This window comes from Nicotiana sylvestris, chromosome 11 (assembly GCF_000393655.2).
Source record: "Nicotiana sylvestris chromosome 11, ASM39365v2, whole genome shotgun sequence".
Classification (NCBI taxonomy): Eukaryota; Viridiplantae; Streptophyta; class Magnoliopsida; order Solanales; family Solanaceae; genus Nicotiana; species Nicotiana sylvestris.
In genome coordinates this window covers 104931620-104955672 of record NC_091067.1, presented here as the reverse complement: position 1 = coordinate 104955672, position 24053 = coordinate 104931620, and the positions used below count along the sequence as shown (strand labels likewise).

The window sequence follows — 24053 nt, the reverse complement described above, 5'->3', positions numbered from 1 at the left end:
AGCCAAGGTACTGTCTAAGTATGCTCTGTGGTTGCAGCATAGTCTGATCTTCCACATCAGAAAAGATTTATCTTGGTAACTGAGTCAAGGTTCTGTCTGAGTATGCTCTGTGGTTGCAGCTTAGTCTGATCTTCCACACCAGAAAGGAAATAATCTTGATTTGTGTCGTCAGCTATTAAATAATATTTGTGTCAAATATGGGAGACAATAAACAAGAAGAATCTACATCAAGTGTCAACAATACGTCATCATTGGCATCTTCGCTTATGACAAGAATTGTGTCAAATGCGAAATTTGCGGTAGAAATTTTTGACGGGTCCGGACATTTTGGGATGTGGCAAGGCGAGGTTCTAGATGTCCTTTTTCAACAAGGGCTAGATCTGGCCATTGAAGAAAAGAAACCAGATGTTATTGGAGAAGAAGATTGGAGAATTATCAACCGTGTTGCTTGCGGTACCATTCGATCCTACCTTGCTAGAGAGCAGAAATATCCATACACAAAGGAAACTTCTGCAAGTAAATTATGGAAAGCACTGGAGGATAAATTTTTGAAGAAAAACAGTCAAAATAAATTGTACATGAAGAAGAGACTGTTTCACTTCACCTATGTTCCTGGTACCACGATGAATGAACATATCACCAGTTTCAATAAGTTGGTCACAGATTTGCAAAATATGGATACAACTTATGATGATGGTGACTTGGCCTTAATGTTGTTGGCGTCACTTCCTGATGAGTACGAGCACCTTGAAACTACTCTACTCCATGGAAATGACGAAATTTCTCTCAGAGAAGTTTGTTCAGCTTTGTACAGCTATGAACAAAGAAAGCGAGAAAAACAGAAGGGCGGAGAAGGAGAAGCACTGTTTGTGAGGGGTCGTCCTCAAAATCAAACGAGGACAAAGAAGGGAAGATCCAAGTCAAGATCCAGACCCAGCAAAGATGAATGTGCCTTTTGTCGAGAAAAAGGGCACTGGAAGAAAGACTGTCCGAAGTTGAAGAATAAGGCCAAACATAACAATGGAAAGGCTATTATGGATTCAAATGTAGCTGATTGTGATGATTCAGACTTCTCATTAGTTACAACAGAGTCATCAACATCATCAGACATATGGTTGATGGACTCGGCTTGTAGCTATCATATGTGTCCCAACAGGGACTGGTTCGTGGAATTTCAAGAAGGAGAATATGGAGTCATCCACACAGCGGATAACAGCCCTCTTACCTCATATGGCATTGGTTCAATACGATTAAGGAACCATGATGGAATGATCAGAACATTGATAGATGTTCGATATGTACCGGATTTGAAGAAGAATCTCATCTCTGTGGGAGCCCTAGAATCAAAAGGGTTCAAAATCATTGCAGAAAATGGAGTGATGAGAGTATGCTCTGGTGCACTAGTGGTAATGAAGGCTAATCGGAAGAATAATAATATGTACCGCTATCGTGGCAGTACAGTTATTGGGACAGCGACAGTAACATCCAGTGACGACAAAGAGGCAGAAGCAACCAAGCTATGGCACATGCGCTTGGGACATGCTGGAGGAAAATCCTTGAAAACTCTATCAGATCAAGGATTGTTAAAAGGAGTAAAGGCTTGCAACTTGGAGTTTTGTGAGCATTGTGTTAAAGGGAAACAGACAAGGGTTAAATTTGGTACAACGATCCATAATACTAAAGGCATTTTGGATTATGTACACTCTGATGTTTGGGGTCCTTCCAAAACACCTTCATTGGGTGGGAAGCACTATTTTGTAACCTTTGTTGATGATTTTTCCCGAAGAGTATGGGTGTATACAATGAAGAGCAAAGATGAAGTGTTGGGAATTTTTCTCAAATGGAAGATGATGGTGGAGAATCAGACAGGCAGGAGAATCAAGTGTATTCGCACAGACAATGGAGGTGAATACAAAAATGATCATTTCAATAAGGTCTGTGAAAATGATGGCATCATCCGACACTTCACTGTTAGACATACACCACAACAGAATGGAGTGGCAGAACGTATGAACCGGACCTTGCTGGAGAAGGTACGGTGTATGTTGTCCAATGCTGGCTTGGGCAAAGAATTTTGGGCTGAGGCAATTACATATGCATGCCACCTCATTAATCGTCTACCATCTGCTGCTATTGATGGCAAAACACCATTTGAAAAATGGTACGGAAAACCTGCTGTAGATTATAACTCTTTGCACGTGTTTGGCTCAACTGCATATTATCATGTGACGGAGTCAAAATTGGATCCAAGGGCAAAGAAGGCTATTTTTATGGGAATTACTTCTGGAGTCAAAGGATATCGCTTATGGTGTCCTATGACAAAGAAAGTAATGTTCAGCAGAGATGTTACCTTTGATGAATTTGCTATGGTAAATAAGGTAACAGAAGATACCAAACAAAATGAAGGTGCTTCTAAGCAGGTGGAGTTTGAGGGAAAATTTATTTTTCCTACACAAGAAGCAGAGGAGGAAACAAATGAAAATTACCCTCTGGAAGGAGAGCCAGTAGAGGAGATTCCAACTCAGGAATCTCAACAACAACTTGAATCAATAGCAACCAGCAGGCCAAAAAGAACAATAACGAAACCTGTTCGTCTCATAGAGACGGTTGCTTGTGCAACCTCAATTGTAGCTGATGATGTTCCTACTACTTACAAAGACGCTGTCCAAAGTTCAGAAGAAGATAAGTGGAGGATTGCCATGAATGATGAAATACAGTCCCTTCATCAGAATCATACATGGAGATTGGCCAATCTCCCGAAGGGAAAGAAAGCAATTGGGTGCAAATGGGTATTTGCAAAGAAAGAAGGATTTCCTAACCAATTAGATGTTCGCTACAAAGCAAGATTGGTGGCCAAAGGATATGCTCAAAAGGAGGGAATTGATTACAATGAAGTGTTTTCTCCAGTTGTAAAACATTCCTCCATTAGAATTATGTTGGCTTTGGTAGCACAATTGGATTTGGAACTAGTTCAGATGGATGTAAAAACTGCGTTTTTACATGGAAACTTGGAGGAGGAAATCTACATGACTCAGCCAGAAGGATTCAAAGTTGCTGGAAAAGAAAATATGGTGTGCAAACTTGAAAAATCGTTGTACGGATTGAAACAATCTTCTAGACAATGGTACAAGCGATTTGACGAGTTTATGTTGCGGCAAGGGTACAAGAGAAGCAAATACGATCATTGTGTGTATTTGCACAAGCTTAAAGATGGTTCCTTTGTATATCTTCTCCTATATGTTGATGATATGTTGATAGCTTCCAAGAATTTGGAAGAAATTGATAAGTTGAAGATTCAACTGAAGAAGGAGTTCGAGATGAAGGATTTGGGTGAGGCAAAGAAAATTCTTGGCATGGAGATAATTAGAGATAGACGTTCAAAGAAACTCTGTTTATCTCAAAAGGAATATTTGAAGAGAGTACTTCAACGTTTTGGCATAGATGACAAGACTAAGCCAGTTAGTACTCCACTTGCTTCCCATTTTAAGCTAAGTACTACTATGTCGCCAATGGATGAAGCTGAACGAGAGTATATGTCAAAGGTACCATACGCAAATGTTGTTGGTAGCTTGATGTATGCAATGGTTTGCACAAGGCCTGACATTTCACAAGCTGTTGGAGTTATTAGCAGATATATGCACAATCCAGGGAAGGAGCATTGGCAAGCTGTGAAGTGGATTCTACGGTATATTCATAATACTGTAGATGTCGGGTTAGTTTTTGAGCAGGAAGACAATCAGTCTGTAGTTGGATATTGTGACTCAGATTTTGCGGGTGATATGGACAAACGAAGATCAACTACTGGTTATGTGTTTACTTTTGCAAAGGCACCAGTTAGTTGGAAGTCTACTTTGCAGTCAACAGTTGCTTTGTCTACAACAGAGGCAGAGTACATGGCTATTACAGATGCTGTGAAAGAGGCAATTTGGCTTCAAGGATTGCTAAAGGAGCTTGGTGTTGAACAAAAAGGTATCACAATTTTTTGTGATAGTCAAAGTGCTATTCAATTAGCGAAGAACCAAGTTTATCATGCAAGGACGAAGCACATTGATGTTCGGTATCATTTTGTACGAGAAATCATAGAAGAAGGTGGAGTCACGGTGAAGAAAATTCATACTACAGAGAATCCTGCTGATATGCTGACAAAGGTGGTGACTGCGGTCAAGTTTCAACATTGTTTGGATTTGATCAACATTGTTGAACACTGAAGATTGAAGATGAAGACACAACCAAAATTTGTTATTGAGAGAGAATTGAAAATGTGGAATTTTGCCAAGGTGGAGATTTGTTGAAGTTTGGCAAAATGCCAAAGTCCCACATTGGTTGGGAGTTAAGTTTGGAGGGGATTTTTCCCCTATAAAAGAAGGCCTAATGTTTAGGATTGAAACACACCTCTCATTTGCCTTCTCATCTGTTTAAGGCATTTGTATCTTCTCTCTTTAGTATTATTTCACTTGTATTTTTGGAGTGGAATAAAATATTTGGTTGTGTCCGAGGAGTAGGCAAAATTAGCCGAACCTCGTAAATTCTGGTGTTCCCTTTATTGTTGTTTTATTGTCTTATTTATTATTTGGTGGCTGTCATAATTTTTGGTATAGTAGTTGTGACTTATTCACACTATATACATTTGGCTTCCGCAACAATTGGTATCAGAGCCAAGGTACTGTCTAAGTATGCTCTGTGGTTGCAGCATAGTCTGATCTTCCACATCAGAAAAGATTTATCTTGGTAACTGAGTCAAGGTTCTGTCTGAGTATGCTCTGTGGTTGCAGCTTAGTCTGATCTTCCACACCAGAAAGGAAATAATCTTGATTTGTGTCGTCAGCTATTAAATAATATTTGTGTCAAAGATGGGAGACAATAAACAAGAAGAATCTACATCAAGTGTCAACAATACGTCATCATTGGCATCTTCGCTTATGACAAGAATTGTGTCAAATGCGAAATTTGCGGTCGAAATATTTGACGGGTCCGGACATTTTGGGATGTGGCAAGGCGAGGTTCTAGATGTCCTTTTTCAACAAGGGCTAGATCTGGCCATTGAAGAAAAGAAACCAGATGTTATTGGAGAAGAAGATTGGAGAATTATCAACCGTGTTGCTTGCGGTACCATTCGATCCTACCTTGCTAGAGAGCAGAAATATCCATACACATACAATGTATATCTCATTTTATATTAGTTTATCTCATGTATAACATACAAATTTGTGTATATTCATGAAAAAAATGTGTATGTGTATACTGATATACATAAGAATATATAACATAATATACAGCGGTATTGTCCATTAAAAATTTACGTATATGATATACATAATATATAATGTGATATACATATATTACATGTCTCACACACTCTTGTTCAATCTAAAAAAAAGGTAGAAGACGAAGAGAGTATAGGAACAAAAACAGTTGCTGAAAGTGACGCCTTTTCCATTGCCTTTGCTGCGTACATATATTCAATGGATTAGTGAATCCAAATCTAAGTAGATAAGCACAATAGATATTTACACAAGAGTTAAAATGTCAAAAACTAGGACTCTAGTTGATAGCAATTTACAACTAACTGAATCACGTGGATAATGAGAAGCTGTTATGATTTGGAATCCCTTTATCATGACCCGTAAGAAGGGCTGGATGGAAAGAAGACCAATCTTGTTGACTTGTTGGAGGACCTCCACGAATTGTTCACCTGTTGGTATATATCGCACGACAATTTCTCCCTTGGAAACTTGGTCTCGAACAAAATGAAAGTCAATGGCTACATGCTTCATCCTACTATGGAACACAGGATTTTTACAAAGATCAGTAGCACCAAAATTGTCACAATATATAACTGGTAAATTGAGCTGCGTTAGAGAGAGTTCACGAAGAAGATTAGAGAACCAGTTTACTTTAGCCACTACAATAGCCACTGCTTTATATTCTGCTTCAGTAGATGATCTTGCAACTGTATGATGCTTTTTGGATAACCAACTGATCGAATAAGAGCAAAGAAAAATTAAGTGGGTTGATGTAGACATGTGACCATCGTGGTTGTCAGCCCAGTCAAGGACAAAAAAGAAGACTTCTTGAAGTTGAGCCATAAGTTATAGTGTGCTTCCGGTATCGAAGAAGCCTTTTGACAGCCTGACAATTCTTAACAGTTGGAGAGTGCATGATTGAGCTAACTTGTTTATCGCAAAGCAAATATCTGGACGACAGAGTGAAAAGTATTGTAAAGCGCCAATAGCTCTTCGATACTCTTTTGTATCTGTTGGAGTAGAGTCATCACTGAGAGACAACACTGATGAAGTAGACAGTGGAGTAGACACCTCTTTAGCATATAACATGTAGTGGCGATATATATATATATATATATATATATATATATATATATATATATATATATATATATATATATATTTGAGGTGCATCAAAAGTAAGCCACCATTGTATGGAGTAACTTCTACACCGAGGCAGTAGTGTAGGCTACCCAAATCTTTAAGAGAAAACCGAGAGGCCAATATAGTATAATAGACTGAACAGCAGACCTCGAGTTACCGGTGATAATAATATCGACTACATACACTAGAAGAAATAGCAGAGTCTCACCACAATGATAGATGAACAAAGAGGTATCAGAATGAGCATTAGTAAGACCACACGAAAGCAAGTAAGAATGAAGCTCCAAATACCATGCATGGGGAGCTTGGCGTAGACCATAAATAGTTTTCTTCAAGAGGCAGACATGAACTGAAAATCGAGAATCCACATAGCCTTTAGGTTGTTTCATAAAAACAGCGTCATGCAAAGTACCTTGTAAAAAGACATTATTGATGTCTAACTAGTGGATAGGCCAACCAAAGGTGACAGTAATGGAGATAATAACACGGACTGTGGTATACAGGGCTAAATGTGGAATCGAAATCAAAGCATGGTCGTTGGGTATATCCTTTGGCGACAAGGCGCGCTTTATAGTGCTCCACAGTGCCATCAGGATTGTGTTTGATTTTGAAAATTCATTTGTATCCTATGACATTATGATGAGGGGATGGGGGTACCAAGGACCAAGTTTGATTGCGGTGTAGAGCATCAAACTCTACTTGTATTGCATTACGCCATTGAGGATGTTGGCAAGCTTGACGATATGAACTAGGAGCTAATAGAAGAGGAGATGATCCTGTTGTGGCTAAATAATCAAAGACTTCTTTAGGTTTGAAAATATTATTCATTGACCTTGTTACTAGTCGAATTTGGTTGGGTGATAAAGGAGATTGGTTAGTTGACATTGGTGGAGTTATGGTTATTTGAGAAGAAGTAGTTAAGGAATGAGTTGAGTCTTGAGGTTGAGATCGGCAGGTGTAGTTTCCAGTAATATTAACAGTAAGTGTTGGATTGGGTTGTGCAGGAGCAAAGATGGTAAAGAAGAAGAGAAAGGTGAAGTAGTTAGCTAGGATGGTGATGCAGAAGGCTCATAACTGATCAATGCAGAGTAATGGGAATCTCTGTTCATCGGTGCCATTTTTATCTCATCAGATAAGAGAGCTTCAGAAGGAGTTTGAACTTCTCCAGTAGGTGGAGAAAATTCTACAGGATGAATTATCCAGGGATCTAGTTGTGTAAGATTGGCACGAGGTAGATTATTTTGTTAGTTTTTGAAGGGGAATACCGACTCTACAAAAATGACATGGTGACAAAAGTAAAATTTGTGATTTTGAGGATCGTAGCAAATGTAACTGCTTGAAATTCTTTCGTACCCCATGAAAATACATGATTTTGATTTATTGTCTAATTTGTGGCTTGTGTATGGCCTAAGCCATGGATAGCATAAACAACTGCAGACACAGAGTTTCAGTTGGGAGCAATATTAAATAATGTTTGATAAGGTGATTTATTTTTTAAAATCGATGAGGGCATGTGATTGATCAAGTATATGGCTGCTTGACACGCTAGTGACCAAAAAAAAGTGGAACAAATGCATGGTGTAATAGAGTAAGAGTTGCTTCTATGATATGATGATGCTTTCATTCAGCCATCCCAACATGTTGGGAAGTATACGAAGGGCTGGTGAAATGTTGCATGCCCAAGTGACTAAGTAAAAAAAGTAGGTCAATGTATTCGTCAACACCATCACTATAGACAAGATGAATTGATGTATTAAAGTATCGTTCAACCTATTTTTACAGTTATCAAAGATGGCCATGGTATCAGATTTTTGTTTAATTATGAAAAGCCATGAATACTTTGTAAAGTGGTCGACAAAAATAACATAGTAGCGAGACCTATCAAACGAAGGAACAGGAGAGGGTCCCCACAATTATGAATACAAAATGTCAAGAGATCTAACACTTTGCAAAGTATTTATTCCAAATGGGAGACAATGACTCTTATTACATAAGCAAGAATCACAAAAAGTACAAGACTTGGATGTAGACACTGGAAGGTTCAACAACGAGACCATTGAATTTGTGATGCAGGGTTGAGCATGACCAAAACGAGCATACCACAAATGTAGCGGTGGATGACTAGTTGACATTGAAAACTGAGTGGAAGGTGGTGACTGCTTGGTGACACGATTAATTGATGGACATTCCTATAGATCCCCATTATTTTGTCCTTGAAGAAGTGATGCCCCCGTTCTCAAATCCTTCACAAGAACAAAATATGGAAAGAATTTAATGGAAGAATTATTTTGTCTACAAAACTTGGCTACTGAAATAAGTTTTTTTCTTATGTGAGGTGCACGGAAGACAATATTAAGCACAAAGGAATTAAAATTGGAATTTGAGAGGGTGGTGTTTATTACATGAGAAATATGAATATCATTACCGTCGTCACCAATGATGAACTCATCCGTGCCAGTGAAATTCTGATGCATACATGAGGTTATGTGGATTAATTCTCATTAGGTGTGACGCTCCTGACTCAATCACCCACCGGCTATTTGACATGCTGTTACAAGCAGCGAAGTTAGCTTGCATTTTAGCAGCAAAGTGAGATTTTGAGCGGCAAACTTTAGTTATATGACCAAATTTGTCGCAAAGTTGACACTGAACTCGTTGATTGTTAGATTGTCGCGGATTATATCCATTTTGTTGTCTGAGTTGATTGCTGGACTGTGTTTTTGTGGAGAAGGACTTGCGATTAGTATTGAATGTTGTTACTAAGAGGTCGATTGTTTGAGGAGTTTCTCTGATTGAGTTGAGCAGTGATAGTGAGTCGTTCCTTCTTGGCATATTCATGTTTGAGGAAAACTTCATGACCAAGTAGTTTATCATATAGTTTTTCAAAGCTTATATGTGTGTCTCGGGCTCGGATGGCTGCTGAAATTTTCTTAAATTCAGGCCCTAAACCACTAAGGACTTTAATCGTCAGCTCTTCGCTGGTTAAAGGAGATCCAGTGGCTGCCAGTTCATCCGGTAAGGATTTTATATCACCCATGAAATCAACAATAGATTTGAAATTCTTCACAACACGGATAATTGTTCACGAAGTCCAAAAATTCAAGCCTGGGATTTGATGGAATATGTAGTGTGAAGACTTTTCCAAGCAAGTGCAGCTGTGGTGACATTGGCTATCATTGGTGCGATTGTGCCATACACCGAGGCTATGATTGTGTGTCGAAGAAGGCTATCTTGCCTTGTCCAGATTTTGTAGGCTAGGTTGGGCTTGTTTGAACTATATGTTGAAGTAAGGAACTATAGAAGACACAGTTCCATGCCATCTGCATAACCTATGAGATCATATCCAATGAGGAGAGTGGAAAGTTGAGCTTTTCCATGTCGAGAAATTGTGACTACCGGTGAGTTTGAGAGGTAGTTGAGATGCAAGATTAATGGTGATTAGTTAATTTGCTTGAGGGGCACTGCCACCAGTAGCAAACAACAATAGTATCTGAAGAGGGCATTGTCATTGGTTTGGTTTGACAGGAAAAAAAAAAGGTGTTCCCAAAATCAGTTACTCGTTAGAGTCTTTGATGTTCTTGATACCATAAAAGAATACAAATAGTTGTTGAAAGTGATGCCTTTTCCATTGCCTTTGTTGCGTATATTTATACAGTGGATTAGTGAATCCAAATCTAAGTAGATAAGTACAATATCTATTTACACAAGAGTAAAACTAGGACTCTAGTTGATAGCAATTTACAACTAACTGAATCACGCGGATGATTTCGAATCGCTTTAGCAGAGAGAAGAAAAAGAAATTTGAAATCTCATTTCCTTTTTATTTTTACTTTTTTGCAAAGAGAGATATATTTTTAGGCATGAAATTAGGACGAGAATTTTCATATTCTCCTATTATCTCTCCTCTTTTTATGGAATATGGCCATATATGCTAATATTTTGGTCTTATGTTGCTAAATCAAATTCTTGGCTAAAATATTGCCAAAACGTGTTGGCAGTTATCACGGTGTGCCAAAAGAGGGTCTAAGTTCTAACTTGGAGAATTTAGTTTACTAATATCATGTTTTAACTTAGGTAAGTTACACATTTAACTTAGGTAAGTTACACATTGACGGTCAGTCGGCCAAAAATAATTATATTCACTAGCCACTCACATATATATATTATTTTTAGGAGTGGCTATACAATATAATCTTCCCGTTGTTGAGCCAGTTTGAAGATTTTTGAGGCTCCAATGCAATTTGTAATGAAATCCAGGTCCACCTACGACTTGGGCCTCATCTTCTACTTAAGAAAAGGGCCAAACATGTCGAAGTAAATAGGCGTCATTCATGTGTAGGAGCTTGGATAATATTTAAATGATATTGAAAAGGGTGAACTATTTTATACGTTGAATTCGAAAAAAGATATTTTTTGCATATTCCATATGGAGATGAATTTCACATAAAAAGAGTTAAAAATCTGTGAGGGGAAACGAGTATTTCCTCGTTTCAAGAGAAATGTTACTTTTATACATATTTAGTAAGTTTTTTTATTTTAATATTCCTATTTACTGTAAATGACACTTCCTATAGGAATGACATAATATTTTTAAGACCACAAAGTTCATAGTGTTATGAATAGTTTGTACATTCGATACTACTTGGGATACTACTTGGGATACTACATTGGATACTACATTGGATGCTACATTGGATGCTCATGTTGTGAATAACTTAAAGATTAAATTTCCTATTTTATGTCCATCATCTTTACTTTTTATGCCTATAAAAGGCCATGTAATTACAATGAAAAATTACACCAAAGTGAAAGAAGAAAACACTTCTCCATTCTCTCTATCTCTTCTTGTTTACATTTTACTGCATTGCTTTTATTTTATAACACGTTATCAGCACGAAGCTCTAATTTTATTCTTAACTCCCGCTAAGTTGAGCCATATTTTATTAAGGTATGTATCATTATAATCATTTTATTTATGGCAGTACATATCATATGCTCATTGTTTGCAGATTACTTGTGCGCTTGGGCATCTTAAATAGTTTAAGTACATTGCAGTGATTAAATAACTATTTCCTTCCGTGCTCAACTCTTAGAGGACCTCAAAGTCATCAAACTAGCTATGCACTAATGTCATGGACTCCCTGGATCAAAACATATCTTTAAGGCATTTTGAAGAACTGTGAGAAATGAATTGACAAGCAATAATTTTTTAATTACTTTATATTTATTGGAACATATAAATAATGTTAGTCACGTTCAATTCTATTAACACATATATATCAATAATATAAAGTGAAATGAAACAAGTATGTAATTTCTACTTTATGGCAAGAATAAAATGAAATAGTAGATTGTTAACATGATATAGCTCTATTTTCATTTCTTTTACCTTAATCGTTTTGTTTTCATTAATTGTTTATTATTATAATTATTTCTCTAACTTATTCATCTTTTATGATAGTTTTCACTATGTCAAATTTATCAAAACTTGAATTTGTGGCACTTGACATCACCGGGAGGAACTATTTATCATGGGTTCTTGATGCTGAAATTCACCTTGACGCTAAAGGTCTTGGAAATACTATTATACAAGGAAATGAAGCATCAAATCAGGATAAAGCGAAGACCATGATTTTCCTTCGTCATCATCTACATGAAGGGTTAAAAACTGAATATTTAACCGTAAAAGATCCACTTGAATTATGGATTAATTTGAAGGATCGATATGACCACCTAAAACTTACGGTATTACCGAAAGCTCGGTATGAGTGGATACATTTAAGGTTGCAAGACTTTAAAACCGTAAGTGAGTATAATTCTGCTATCTTTAAAGTAAGTTCTCTATTAAAATTATGTGGAGACACTATCACAGATGAGGACTTATTGGAAAAAATATTTTCTACTTTTCACGCTTCAAATGTGGTGCTACAACAACAATACCGTGAAAAAGGTTTTAAGAAATATTCTGAGTTAATCACATGCCTACTTGTGGCTGAGCAGAATAATACTCTATTAATGAAAAATCATGAAGCCCGTCCCACTGGGTCAGCTCTATTTCCGGAAGTGAATGTTGTAGCAACATATGATAAGTTTGAAAGAAAACAAAATAATTACCGTGGTCGTGGACATGGTCGTAAACGTGGACGTGGCAGGGGGCGAAACAATTATCGTCATTATGGTGGAAATAAATTGGAGAACAATAAGGGTTCTCAAATTAATCATTCAAAAGGTAAAGCTAGTATGTGTCACCGATGTGGTATGAGAGGTCATTGGGCACGCATTTGTCGTACGCCAGAACATTTTGTCAAACTTTATCAAGCCTCCCTCAAGAAAAAAGAAAATAATGTGGAGGCACACTTGACCTTTCAAAATAATGATGATGAAGCAGGTCCCTCAAATAAATATGATTCTAAGGCACATCTTGCATATAAAGATGATGATTTTGAAGGCCTAACAAATATTACTCATTTAGAAGTTGGGGACTTCTTTGAGGATATTGACTGAAGAACTAATCATCTTACTGGGGAATGAAGCTATAAAAGTTGTTATGTTTATGTTTGCAACTAGTTTATTTTTCTTGAGTGTATTTTCCTAATGCATCATGTGTTGCTAGTTTCTACATTTCTAATGTATTTCTTAATGTTTTTTTCCTGCTTGTCTTTCATATTTCTTATGATGTATTATTTGTCTTTTTTATGAAGAATATGAAAATTCCCCAGTCTTCAGTTGGACTCAAGATTAATAAAGATGATATATGTCTTCTGGATAGTGCTACAACACACACTATTTTAAAAGATAAGAGATATTTCTCTTATTTGGTAATGAAAGAAGCGAATGTTAATACAATATCCGGTAGTACAAGATTAATTGAAGGTTCTGGAAGAGCCAATTTATTACTACCAGGAGGAACAAATTTGGCTATTGATGAAGCACTATATTGTAGTAAATCTCAAAGAAACTTATTAAGTTTCAAAGATATTCGCCAAAATGGCTATCATATTGAGACTACAAATGATGAAAAGATTGAATATCTTTATATTACTACAATAATGTCCGGTAAGAAATATGTGCTTGAAATGTTACCTGCTCTTTCCTCCGGCTTATACTACACAAGTATTAGCAGGATTGAAACACATGCCGTAGTAAACGAGAAGTTTACTAATCAAGATAATTTTATTATTTGGCATGACCGGTTGGGCCATCCTGGTTCTAATATGATGCGTAAAATAATTGAGAATTCACATGGACATGCAATGAAGAATCAGAAGATTCTTCAATTTAAGGAATTCTCTTGTGCTGCGTGTTCTCAAGTAAAATTAATTATTAGACCATCAACTATTAAAGTTAGGATGAAATCCCCTGCATTTCTGGAACGTATACAGGGTGATATATGTGGGCCCATTCACCCTCCATGTGGACCATTCAAATATTATATGGTTTTGGTAGATGCATCTACAAGATGGTCACATGTGTGCTTACTATCAACTCGCAATATGACATTTGCGAGATTGTTGGCTCAAATAATAAAGCTAAGAGCACAATTTCCAGATTATGCAATTAAGACAATTCGTCTTGATAATGCTGGTGAGTTTACATCCCAAGCCTTTAATGATTATTGTATTTCAACTGGGATAACAATTGAGCATCCGGTTGCTCATGTTCATACACAAAATGGTCTAGCAGAATCATTGATCAAACGCCTCCAATTAATTGCTAGACCAATGCTTATGAGAACAAAACTTCCCATTTCAGTATGGGGTCATGCTATTTTGCACGCAGCAGCACTTGTGCGGATAAGGCCCACAAGTTATCATAAAGTCTCCCCATTGCAATTGGCTTTTGGTCAGGAGCCAAATATTTCCCATCTTAGGATCTTTGGTTGTGCGATATATGTTCCAATTGCTCCACCACAACGCACAAAGATGGGTCCTCAAAGAAGGTTGGGGATATATGTTGGATATGAATCTCCTTCTATTATAAAATATCTAGAGTCGATGACGGGAGATTTATTTACGACAAGATTTTCTGATTGCCATTTTAATGAATCAGTATATCCAACATTAGGGGAGAAAATAAGCAGCTGAAAAAGAAGATAGATTGGAATGCATTATCACTGTCTCATTTAGATCCTCGAACAAATCAATGTGAACAAGAGGTTCAAAAGATTATTCATTTACAAAATATTGCAAATCAATTACCAGATGCATTCACTAACCTACCAAGGGTGACTAAGTCACATATTCCAATTCGAGTTGATATCCCGACAGAACAATTAATTAAAGCAAATGAGTCTAATCCATGCTTGAAACGTGGTAGACCAATCGGTTCTAAAGATAAAAATCCTCGAAGAAGAAAAGGAGCAAGTGATCAAAGTGAACATAACATAGAGGTAGAGGCTCAAAAAGAGCCCCAAGATGCAACAAATGATAAGACCTTAGAGGAGATTCAGATACCTAAAAATAATGAAAATGAAGAGATATCAATAAGTTACGTCTCAACCGGGAAAAGATGGAACCGAAATAATATTGTTATCGATAACATTTTTGCTTATAATGTTGCTGTTGAAATAATGCAACAAGATGAGGATCTTGAACCAAAATCTGTCAATGAATGTAGACAGAGAAATGATTGGCCAAAATGGAAAGACGCTATCCAGGCAGAGTTAACTTCACTTGGAAAACGTGAAGTCTTCGGACCCATAGTTCGAACACCTGAAGGCATAAAGCCAGTAGGGTATAAATGGGTTTTTGTGCGAAAACGAAATGATAAAAATGAAGTCGTTAGATATAAAGCACGACTTGTGGCACAAGGGTTTTCCCAAAGGCCTGGAATTGATTATATGGAGACATATTCTCCTGTAGTGGATGCTATCACCTTCAGGTATCTCATAAATATGGCAGTACAAGAAAAACTTGATATGCATCTAATGGATGTTGTTACAGCCTATTTGTATGGATCATTAGACAACGAAATTTTTATGAAAGTACCTGAGGGATTTAAAGTGCCAGAAGCATATAAAAATTTTCGAGAAACTTGTTCAATAAAGCTTCAGAAATCTTTATACGGATTGAAACAATCAGGACGTATGTGGTACAATCGCCTGAGTGAATACCTGTTGAAAGAAGGGTACAAGAATGATCCAATTTGTCCCTTTGTCTTTATAAAAAGTTCTGGGTCTAAATTTGTTATAATCAGCGTGTATGTTGATGATTTAAATATCATTGGAACTCCTTGGGAGCTTCCAAAAACAGTAGACTGTTTGAAGAAAGAATTTGAAATGAAAGATCTTGGAAAGACAAAATTTTGTCTTGGTCTACAAATTGAGTATATGAAAGATGGAATATTTGTCCATCAATCGACATACACCGAAAAGATTTTAAAGCGATTCTATATGGATAAAGCACATCCATTGAGTACCCCGATGGTTGTGAGATCACTTTATATAAAGAAAGACCCATTCCGACCTCATGAAAATGATGAAGAGCTTCTTGGTGCCGAAGTACCATATCTTAGTGCAATTGGGGCATTAATGTATCTTGCCAATAATTCCCGACCAGATATAGCTTTCTCAGTAAGCTTATTGGCAAGATTTAGTACTTCGCCAACACAAAGACACTGGAATGGTATTAAACATATATTCAGATACCTCCAAGGGACCATTGATATGGGTTTATTTTATTCAAATGAATCCAAGCCATCATTGATTGGTTATGCAGATGCAGGATATTTGTCTGATCCACACAAAGGTCGATCTCAGACAGGCTATTTATTTACAAGTGGAGGTACAGCCATATCATGGCGTTCGACAAAACAAACTATGGTTGCTACTTCTTCAAATCATGCAGAGATAATAGCCATTCACGAAGCAAGTCGAGAATGCGTTTGGTTAAGATCTATAACTCAACACATTCAGCAAACATGTGGTCTTTCTTCGAAAGAGAATATTCCAACAATATTGTATGAAGACAATGCTGCATGCATAGCTCAATTGAAAGGAGGATATATCAAAGGAGATAGAACAAAACACATTTCACCGAAATTCTTTTTCACTCATGATCTTCAGAAGAATGGTGAAATAGATGTACAACAAGTTCGTTCAAGTGATAATTTGGCTGATCTATTCACTAAGGCATTACCAACCTCAATATTTGAAAAGCTGATATATAAGATTGGAATGCGTCGTCTTCGATACATTAAGTGATTTTTCACCAGGGGGAGTAACTACACACTGCACTCTTTTCCTTAACCAAGGTTTTGTCCCACTGGGTTTTCCTGGTAAGGTTTTTAATGAGGTAGCAAGCAATGCATATTATAAATAACTATGTACATCCCAATATTTTTTTTGTAAGTTTTTAATGAGACACATTATCTTACATGAACATCCAAGGGGGAGTGTTATGAATAGTTTGTACATTGGATACTACTTTGGATACTACATTGGATACTACATTGAATGCTACATTGGATGCCCATGTTGTGAATAACTTAAAGATTAAAGTTTCTATTTTATGTCCATCATCTTTACTTTTTATGTCTATAAAAGGCCATGTAATTACAATGAAAAATTACACCAAAGTGAAAGAAGAAAACACTTCTCCATTCTCTCTATTTCTTCTTGTTTACATTTTACTGCATTGCTTTTATTTTATAACACATAGTATATTATAGACACCTTTATTCGAGCACAAAAGTCAAAAATCTTCTAATATTCTTAAATGTCGTATATCGTCAAATAAGACTATTTAACCACGAGAAAGCCAAGCAATTATTTGGGTACAAAAACAGTGCAAACTGGCAACATAGGAAATTTACTAAATGTGAGCCATTTCTTAACCGAGTAGACTACCGAGAAAATATAAAAGAATAATCAGTTTGAATCCAATGATCACCAGTTGACCCTTCCTTGTTTCTCTTTAATTATGCAAAAAAAAAAAAAAAAAAGAAGGTAGAGATTGCAACCAAACATATAACATTACTAAATAAATCTCTAATTTAAAATTACTAAATTAAGGTATGTTGCAAAATATTTGTGGGAGATAATCTTATATAATTAGCCTTACCTCTACTAGTTTGATGTCTCTTTCAGCTGATGATGTTCTCTAGCTAACTGCTTTAATTTGCAGCATAATCTTCATAACAAAGCAAAAGAAAACGCGTTGGCATTTACAGAATATATCCTATTTCTCATCTTCTTCAATTCTTTATATAAAAACATAGCCCATTACCATTTCTCCACTTAAAATTCTCCATTCTGCTAAGGCAGATTCTCAGCACAATCTTTAGCATATCAGACAGTATAAACTTTTTCTTTGACCGATCGATTATGACAAGCACACCAGAGAATAACCAAATACCAGCTAAAGCTAAAGAACCAAAACCCCACGAAACATTTCCCCCTGCAGCTCCTTCATCAACTTCAGGATCACAAGATCCATCACCTGATATGGGTCGGGCAAAATTGGGTACCCATATTATGGGACCTCCAGCAGTTCCAACTACACATCCAGACAACCAGAAGGCTGCCTTATGGAGAGCTGATCAGGACCATCACCGCCAAGATTTTCAACCACAGCCTTACCTTGTGTATTCTCCTGTTCAAAGGCCGAGCAACAACCCTCTTGATCCTGTTGTTCATATGCTCAATTCTTGGAGTAATAGAGCTGAGACCACCGCCCGCAACGTCTGGCATAACCGTGAGTTCTAACTGTTTGTTGAATTGTGTGATTTACTCATCTGAACTATTATCCCGTTTTTGATTGACCTTAATTCCTACTCCTATTTAGTCCGTTAAAAACTTAAATTTCCCATTTAATATTAATAACAAAGCAAATAACAAGTTTTATAATCACACAAATATTATGGTATGTTAAGAAACAATAGAAGAATTAACCCAAATAACTGCACACCCACCGCTTAAACTAAAAATAGCCGGTGGAAATATGTGTATAATTGTGTATAATTAATGTATAATCTTTGTATATGAATATAAAAAGTAAAAAATGAATATGACCGGCTATTTATGTAAAGATCCCTTAAGAATACTAAGGTTCAAAAGTTCTATAATCGCACCAATGTAATTCAGACCATGAGGTTTATCTAGTTATTTATTTCTTTCTTCAACTCGCTATAGTTATTTATCTAGTTAATTCGCTATAGAAGACGTACTTTTCCTTCATTTAATTATATCTTCAACATCCTTTCCAATTGGGAGATTGATTCTTTTTCATTAGACAAGTGCATGTGAAACTTTATTCAGTAAGAGGTGGAGATGAGACATATATTGTCTTGTCACCTCATCGAAAAGCTTAAACTATGACGGATACAAATATTTATTTATTTGATTATGTCTATTTCGCCAAACTAAACCAGGCAAATATATTTACAAGTGTCAAATTAACAACTGTTGATAGATCTAGCATGTTCTTCATGTTGTAGTGAAAACTGGGCCATCAGTATCCGAAGCTGCATGTGGAAAGCTTAAATTGACAGCTAAGGCTTTAACTGAGGGAGGATATGAGCCACTATACAAGCAGAATTTTGCTACAGATCCAAATGAGCAGTTGAAGAAAACATTTGCTTGTTACCTATCTACAACAACTGGCCCTGTTGCTGGAACTCTGTACCTATCATCTACTAAAGTGGCTTTCTGTAGTGATCGTCCCTTATCTTTCGGAGCTCCATCTGGACAGGAGGCTTGGAGCTACTATAAGGTAATTAAGTCGTGCAAATTTAGACTATAAATTCACTGAATGCCAATACATTATGGGGTACTATGTATTTTTTTTGATGAGTTGAATATTTCTTACTATAAATGCACCAGAAAAGGGTATATTTGTATTAAGTTCTCCTTGAAAGTGCTAACCCTGGGGCAGAGTTAGGTGGAGGAAAATGGTTTAATTGAATCTCCTTCTCATCGAAAAATATACTGTATGAGTAGGGCAATAACGATTAATTTTTTTATTGTATATAAACTATTGAATCCTTTAAACATAACGGGATAATCTAGTATAGTGTTAAGGGGGCTCAAAAGTTGCTTTAGCTCTCATGTTTGAATCTCAACTATGACATTTTGTTTTTTTGTCAAATCCTTTTGTATAAATTCTTGTCTCTGCCACTATCTATGTGTGATATTTATCGGCGATGAAAATGAATAAGAGAAGAGAAACTAAACACATGGGAGATATACATACAATTGCGTGTTAAAACTACTACTGATGTTGCTCCTTCAGTTAACAAGTGCTTTTGGCTTGTATATAGGTTGCAATACCATTGGCAAACATTGCCACTATCAACCCTGTAGTGATGAGAGAAAATCCATCAGAAAGGTACATTCAGATTGTCACCATTGATGGTCATGACTTTTGGTTTATGGGATTAATCAGTTTTGAGAAAGCAAAGCATCATCTTCTGGAGACTTTATCGATGTTTAGAGGGCAACCTTTTGGTGGACATGGCAATGTGCCAGTGGCACAACCGGCTGTTAATTACTAGGTAATGATATCTTCCGCCAGGGACATTTTCTTGGACTACACATTTGTTTTTCAGATTGTTTGTTCCCTTTGTATTTGGAAGAGATATTGTATCATTACTAGTATGTTTCGTGACACAGAGATTGGGGTGCTTTATATGTGTTCAATGAAATAGCTGTTATCCTTTTTTTTTGGGTACATAAATTAGATTGTGTTGGACTGTAGTATGTTATGCTGCTTTCACTATATTGGTTTCATTGCTTTACTTCCTGTCTCAAGTTAATTTTTATTTTATATTATTTTCAACTGATAAAGGCACATTGTGTCAACATTAGAAAAATATATTTACACACATAAGATGAATTTTTTCTTATTTTTGTATCCAAAAGCTTGTGGTTGAATTTCCCTCTGTCTCTCTGTTTACCCTAAAATCCGAGTAACAATTAAACTTATATTGTAGTTTTAAGAATATATGATTTAATCCAATATCAATTGATAAATAAGGAATTAAATATATGAATTAAAGAATAAAATAAGTTTTACAGTGTGCAAGCCAAACCTCGACCTCGAGCTATGACAGTCTCGAGGTGGAATAGTGGGAGTATGTAAGGTCCCGGAAAATTTTGCTAAGTAATTTAAGATTTCGTGGTGCCAAGGTAGGCTAATTATTTTATTTTGTGTACAAATGAGGATTCATGATATAATGGATATCAATTGGATATGTTAATAAGTGTATAAGTTATATTATAAGTGATTTGGGGTCTAAGGAGAGACCTAAGTCTAAGTCAAGTTGGAAAATTTCATAATGGACTAAAGTTGTGAATGAGTATGCACAAGACCTCACTTTGACAATCATATCTCCAGTTATATAAGGTGTTGTGTGATGCACAACCTATCAAATTAAAACTCTTTGAGTCTAGTTTCCAACGCATCAAACCGTTTGCCATTTGGAGGTGTATACAGAAAGCTATGACCATTTTACCGGACCTGTGTCAGATGCGCATCCGCGGCGCGACCGCGGGAAAACTGATAATTTCTGCCTCCGAGCGCGGCCAGACCGCAGTAAGAGCGCGGCCACCGCGTCCCGGGCGCTGTTTGACCGCGGTCGCGCGCCTGACAGCCCTATATATACCCCAAGATCGGGTATGGAGAGTCTCTAAGTCATTTTTTTGAGCTAGGACTTGCTCTATCAAGGAGAATCCGTCCCATACTTTCCTCCTATGATCCAAGGTAATGTTTTTGGAGTATTTTGAGTTGATTACTACTCCTAAACACTTATATTGACAAGTATTGATCTTAAAAATTCAAGATTCCCATTCAAATCCCTAAATTTATCAAGAACATTACAAGTGGGGATTCTCAAGATTTATACTACAAGAGGTATGTCTATCATCTCTAACTACCCTATGGCGATTATTTATGTATGATGTATACATTAGAACTCATGGGATGGTGATTGGAAGCCATAAGTGCCTAACCTAGGTTGTGTTGGTGTTGTAGAGATTGTGAGATGGGTTATTGAGGTATGATTCTTGGGTGTAATAGTATTATGTATACATGCATGTACAAATTAGGTTTGTGGGAAGATTGTTGAACATAAATGAGTAAAGATTGGGTTGGGGAATGAAGGAAATCTTGTAAAAGAGATTTGAAATCAAGATGCTCAACTATTATTTGATATAATGCTCAAATGAGCTAAAACCATGAAACCTTCCTAATTTGTGTTCAATTTTGTTATGTCTCAAAGTAGATTGGGATTGCTAAAATTTCTGGAACGTCGTAGTAACTTAAGGAAAGCTTAAACAAGGTATGTAGGCTAAACTTTCTCTCTCAGAAGTGAATTCCATATTGTTTTGTAAGTTTAAGTGTGGTTTGCCTACCAAGATTGTATAGCCTTGAGTCACATTTTATATGAAGGTTAGTATACTAATTGGGTGAGAAGAATTCGATCTGTTTAAATGCTCCTAGTTGCTCTTATGTGTACTAAATGCCTTGACTGAATGTGTCTATTTGTTGATAATCTATAAAGATGATTGAAAATGCATTAAACGAATTGGGGAAAATGAAAACGTGCTAAGGACTTGAGTTATATTTGTGCCTAGTGATGCCTATGAAATGACAACATGTGAAGCAAATTATGAAATAAGTCTCGACTCAACTCTTATGAACTAACTTCCAAAAATAGAATGGCCTAAAGGCCTTGTACCTGAACTATACTCGCAAGTGGTTGTTTTAGATAATGCTTTTCTTTATAAATATATTCAATGTAATGCTAGTCCTTACACATTCTGATGTTGAAGTTCTGCATTTGTCATGATGGAACCAGGGGTAATTCAAGGATAATTGAGGTGATTGCTTGCTTATAACATTAATGCGTATTTCAATTGTTGGTTGGCATGTCCCCCTTTGGGAAGAATCCTTTGTGCTTGATGATTCTATTACTATTGACTCAAAAATATATGATTCCCGGAATATTTGGTACATTGATATTGGTTGGTGATCCTTGGAAATAAAAGGATGCAAATGTAGAAAAACCAAATACGGCCTTCGTGCCATGAAAAAGATGAATCTTGTGAAAGGCCCAAAGGGCCAAAGAGATACTGTTATCGGGAGAGATTGAGAACATTAATAAAAAGACTATAAAATGTGAAAGGTATTAAGGTAAGCATGGTTGCATTTATGCTATATTTGTATACTTGTATTTATACTACAATTGTGTGCAATATTAAATCGAATCAAAAATATTTTTGGGAGTATCATTAGCAATACCGAGGAAGGGTGGGTCATAAGGCCCACACTTGAAACTACACATGCCGGCGTAGGAGAGGAGTGTGACTTGGGACGAAATTGAAATATTGGTGAACTTGTGACTATTCCCCCAAAGTGGAATGAAACCAATACCTGTGAATTTGAAAGGAAAAGCCAACCCACACGGCATATGTGGGAAGGCGACCTAGCTGATCGGGTGGAGATCAGACTCCATGTTGTGCACATGGTGGTACTATTCTTGTGACAACTTTCTTTCGCATCACAATGTCAACCCACATTGTTCCATGGGGAGATGGCCTAGCCGATCGGGCGTGATCGTACTCCGTGCTAACAAAGACGGTGGTAATATCGGTGCTAGTGATCTCCCAACCAAATATATATATATATATATATATATATACACTATTTTCTTACTTGAAAATCGTTATGTTTCAATTAGTTATTTGGATATTGTTGATTATGACTTGCTGCTTTTATGTGTTGTTTCTGCTTATATGGACATTCTATTTTGAAAGAGGACTTTTAGCCTTACATATTAGTGCTATTTGACGGCACTAACGTCCCTTTTGCCGGGGGCGCTGTATCGTTTCACAATACAGGTAGTTCCACAACGGCGGCATCAACCAGTAATAGCGGTACTCCCTTCCCAACAGACTTGGTGAGCCCCACTCCATCTCGGGGTCATGTCATGTATCTTTTGTTTATTTTCTCATCACGTTTTGAGGTATAGCCAAAGCCTTGTTGCCGGCATTTCTCTATTACTCTTCTCTTGTATTTAGAGGCTCCGTAGACTGTTTGTGGGTAGTGGTTGATGTTGGATGTCCGGACTAGAAAAGTTTGTACTTGATAAGCATGTTTTTCATTAAACTTGTAAACCTGTAATATTTTGTAAACTATGAATGAAGTCATTAACGGAAATGGAATGAAAGTCTCTAATGGAAGATTGCTTAGTGTTTTGATAAAATGGGATAACATTCCCTCTTTATTCATGAACTAGGTTGGGTAGAATGAAATCTAACATGCTTGCTCAATCGGGTTTACTCAGTTGAGCGCCGGTCGTGCTCCTCGGATTTTGGGGCATGACAGAATAACAAGTTACAAAGCAACTCTGATGAACAATGAATAAAATAGCTAGAGAACAAAGTGTAGTGTATTTTCTTATCAGTCAAAAAACGTGTCTTACAAATGAATGGGCTCCCCTTTATATTATAGGGGAGTCCTAAATAAGGTACACTTCTAATTACAGTAAGAAATCATATTTGACAGCTGTCTAACCGCCAAGGGTCAATCCATTCCGCAATTTCCGTTGTGATCTTCGGGGCGTTGCGGGTATCCCGCTCTTTCTGTTATTGAATCATAATGGTATTATCTCGAGGTATGCCTTCTTTCAACCTTGGCAAATGATTTCGACCTCGACCTCGATATTGGA

At 36.7% G+C, this 24053-nt stretch overlaps 1 protein-coding gene across 2 annotated transcripts; it reads left to right on the top strand.

The window, feature by feature from the left end:
• Positions 1–17531: 17531 nt before the first annotated feature.
• LOC104236588 (GEM-like protein 5) lies at positions 17532–23565 on the top strand. 2 transcript variants are annotated; one of them, XM_070162461.1, is made up of 5 exons: positions 17532–18079; positions 18822–19096; positions 19644–19877; positions 21606–21662; positions 23224–23565. In XM_070162461.1, the coding sequence occupies exons 1-3, from the start codon at positions 17710–17712 to the stop codon at positions 19875–19877; spliced, it is 879 nt and encodes a 292-aa protein (XP_070018562.1). In that variant the 5' UTR covers positions 17532–17709; the 3' UTR covers positions 21606–21662; positions 23224–23565. The 2 variants fall into 2 exon arrangements, with proteins under 2 accessions (XP_070018562.1, XP_009788846.1); XM_009790544.2 differs by lacking the exon at positions 21606–21662.
• The last annotated feature ends 488 nt before the right edge of the window (positions 23566–24053 follow it).

Coding starts and splice junctions, on each gene's coding strand:
- LOC104236588 (XM_009790544.2), top strand. CDS start 17,710: ATGACAAGCACACCAGAGAATAACCAAATACCAGCTAAAGCTAAAGAA. Junction 18,080..18,821: donor CCGCAACGTCTGGCATAACC/GTGAGTTCTAAC, acceptor TTCATGTTGTAG/TGAAAACTGGGCCATCAGTA. Junction 19,097..19,643: donor AGGCTTGGAGCTACTATAAG/GTAATTAAGTCG, acceptor GCTTGTATATAG/GTTGCAATACCATTGGCAAA.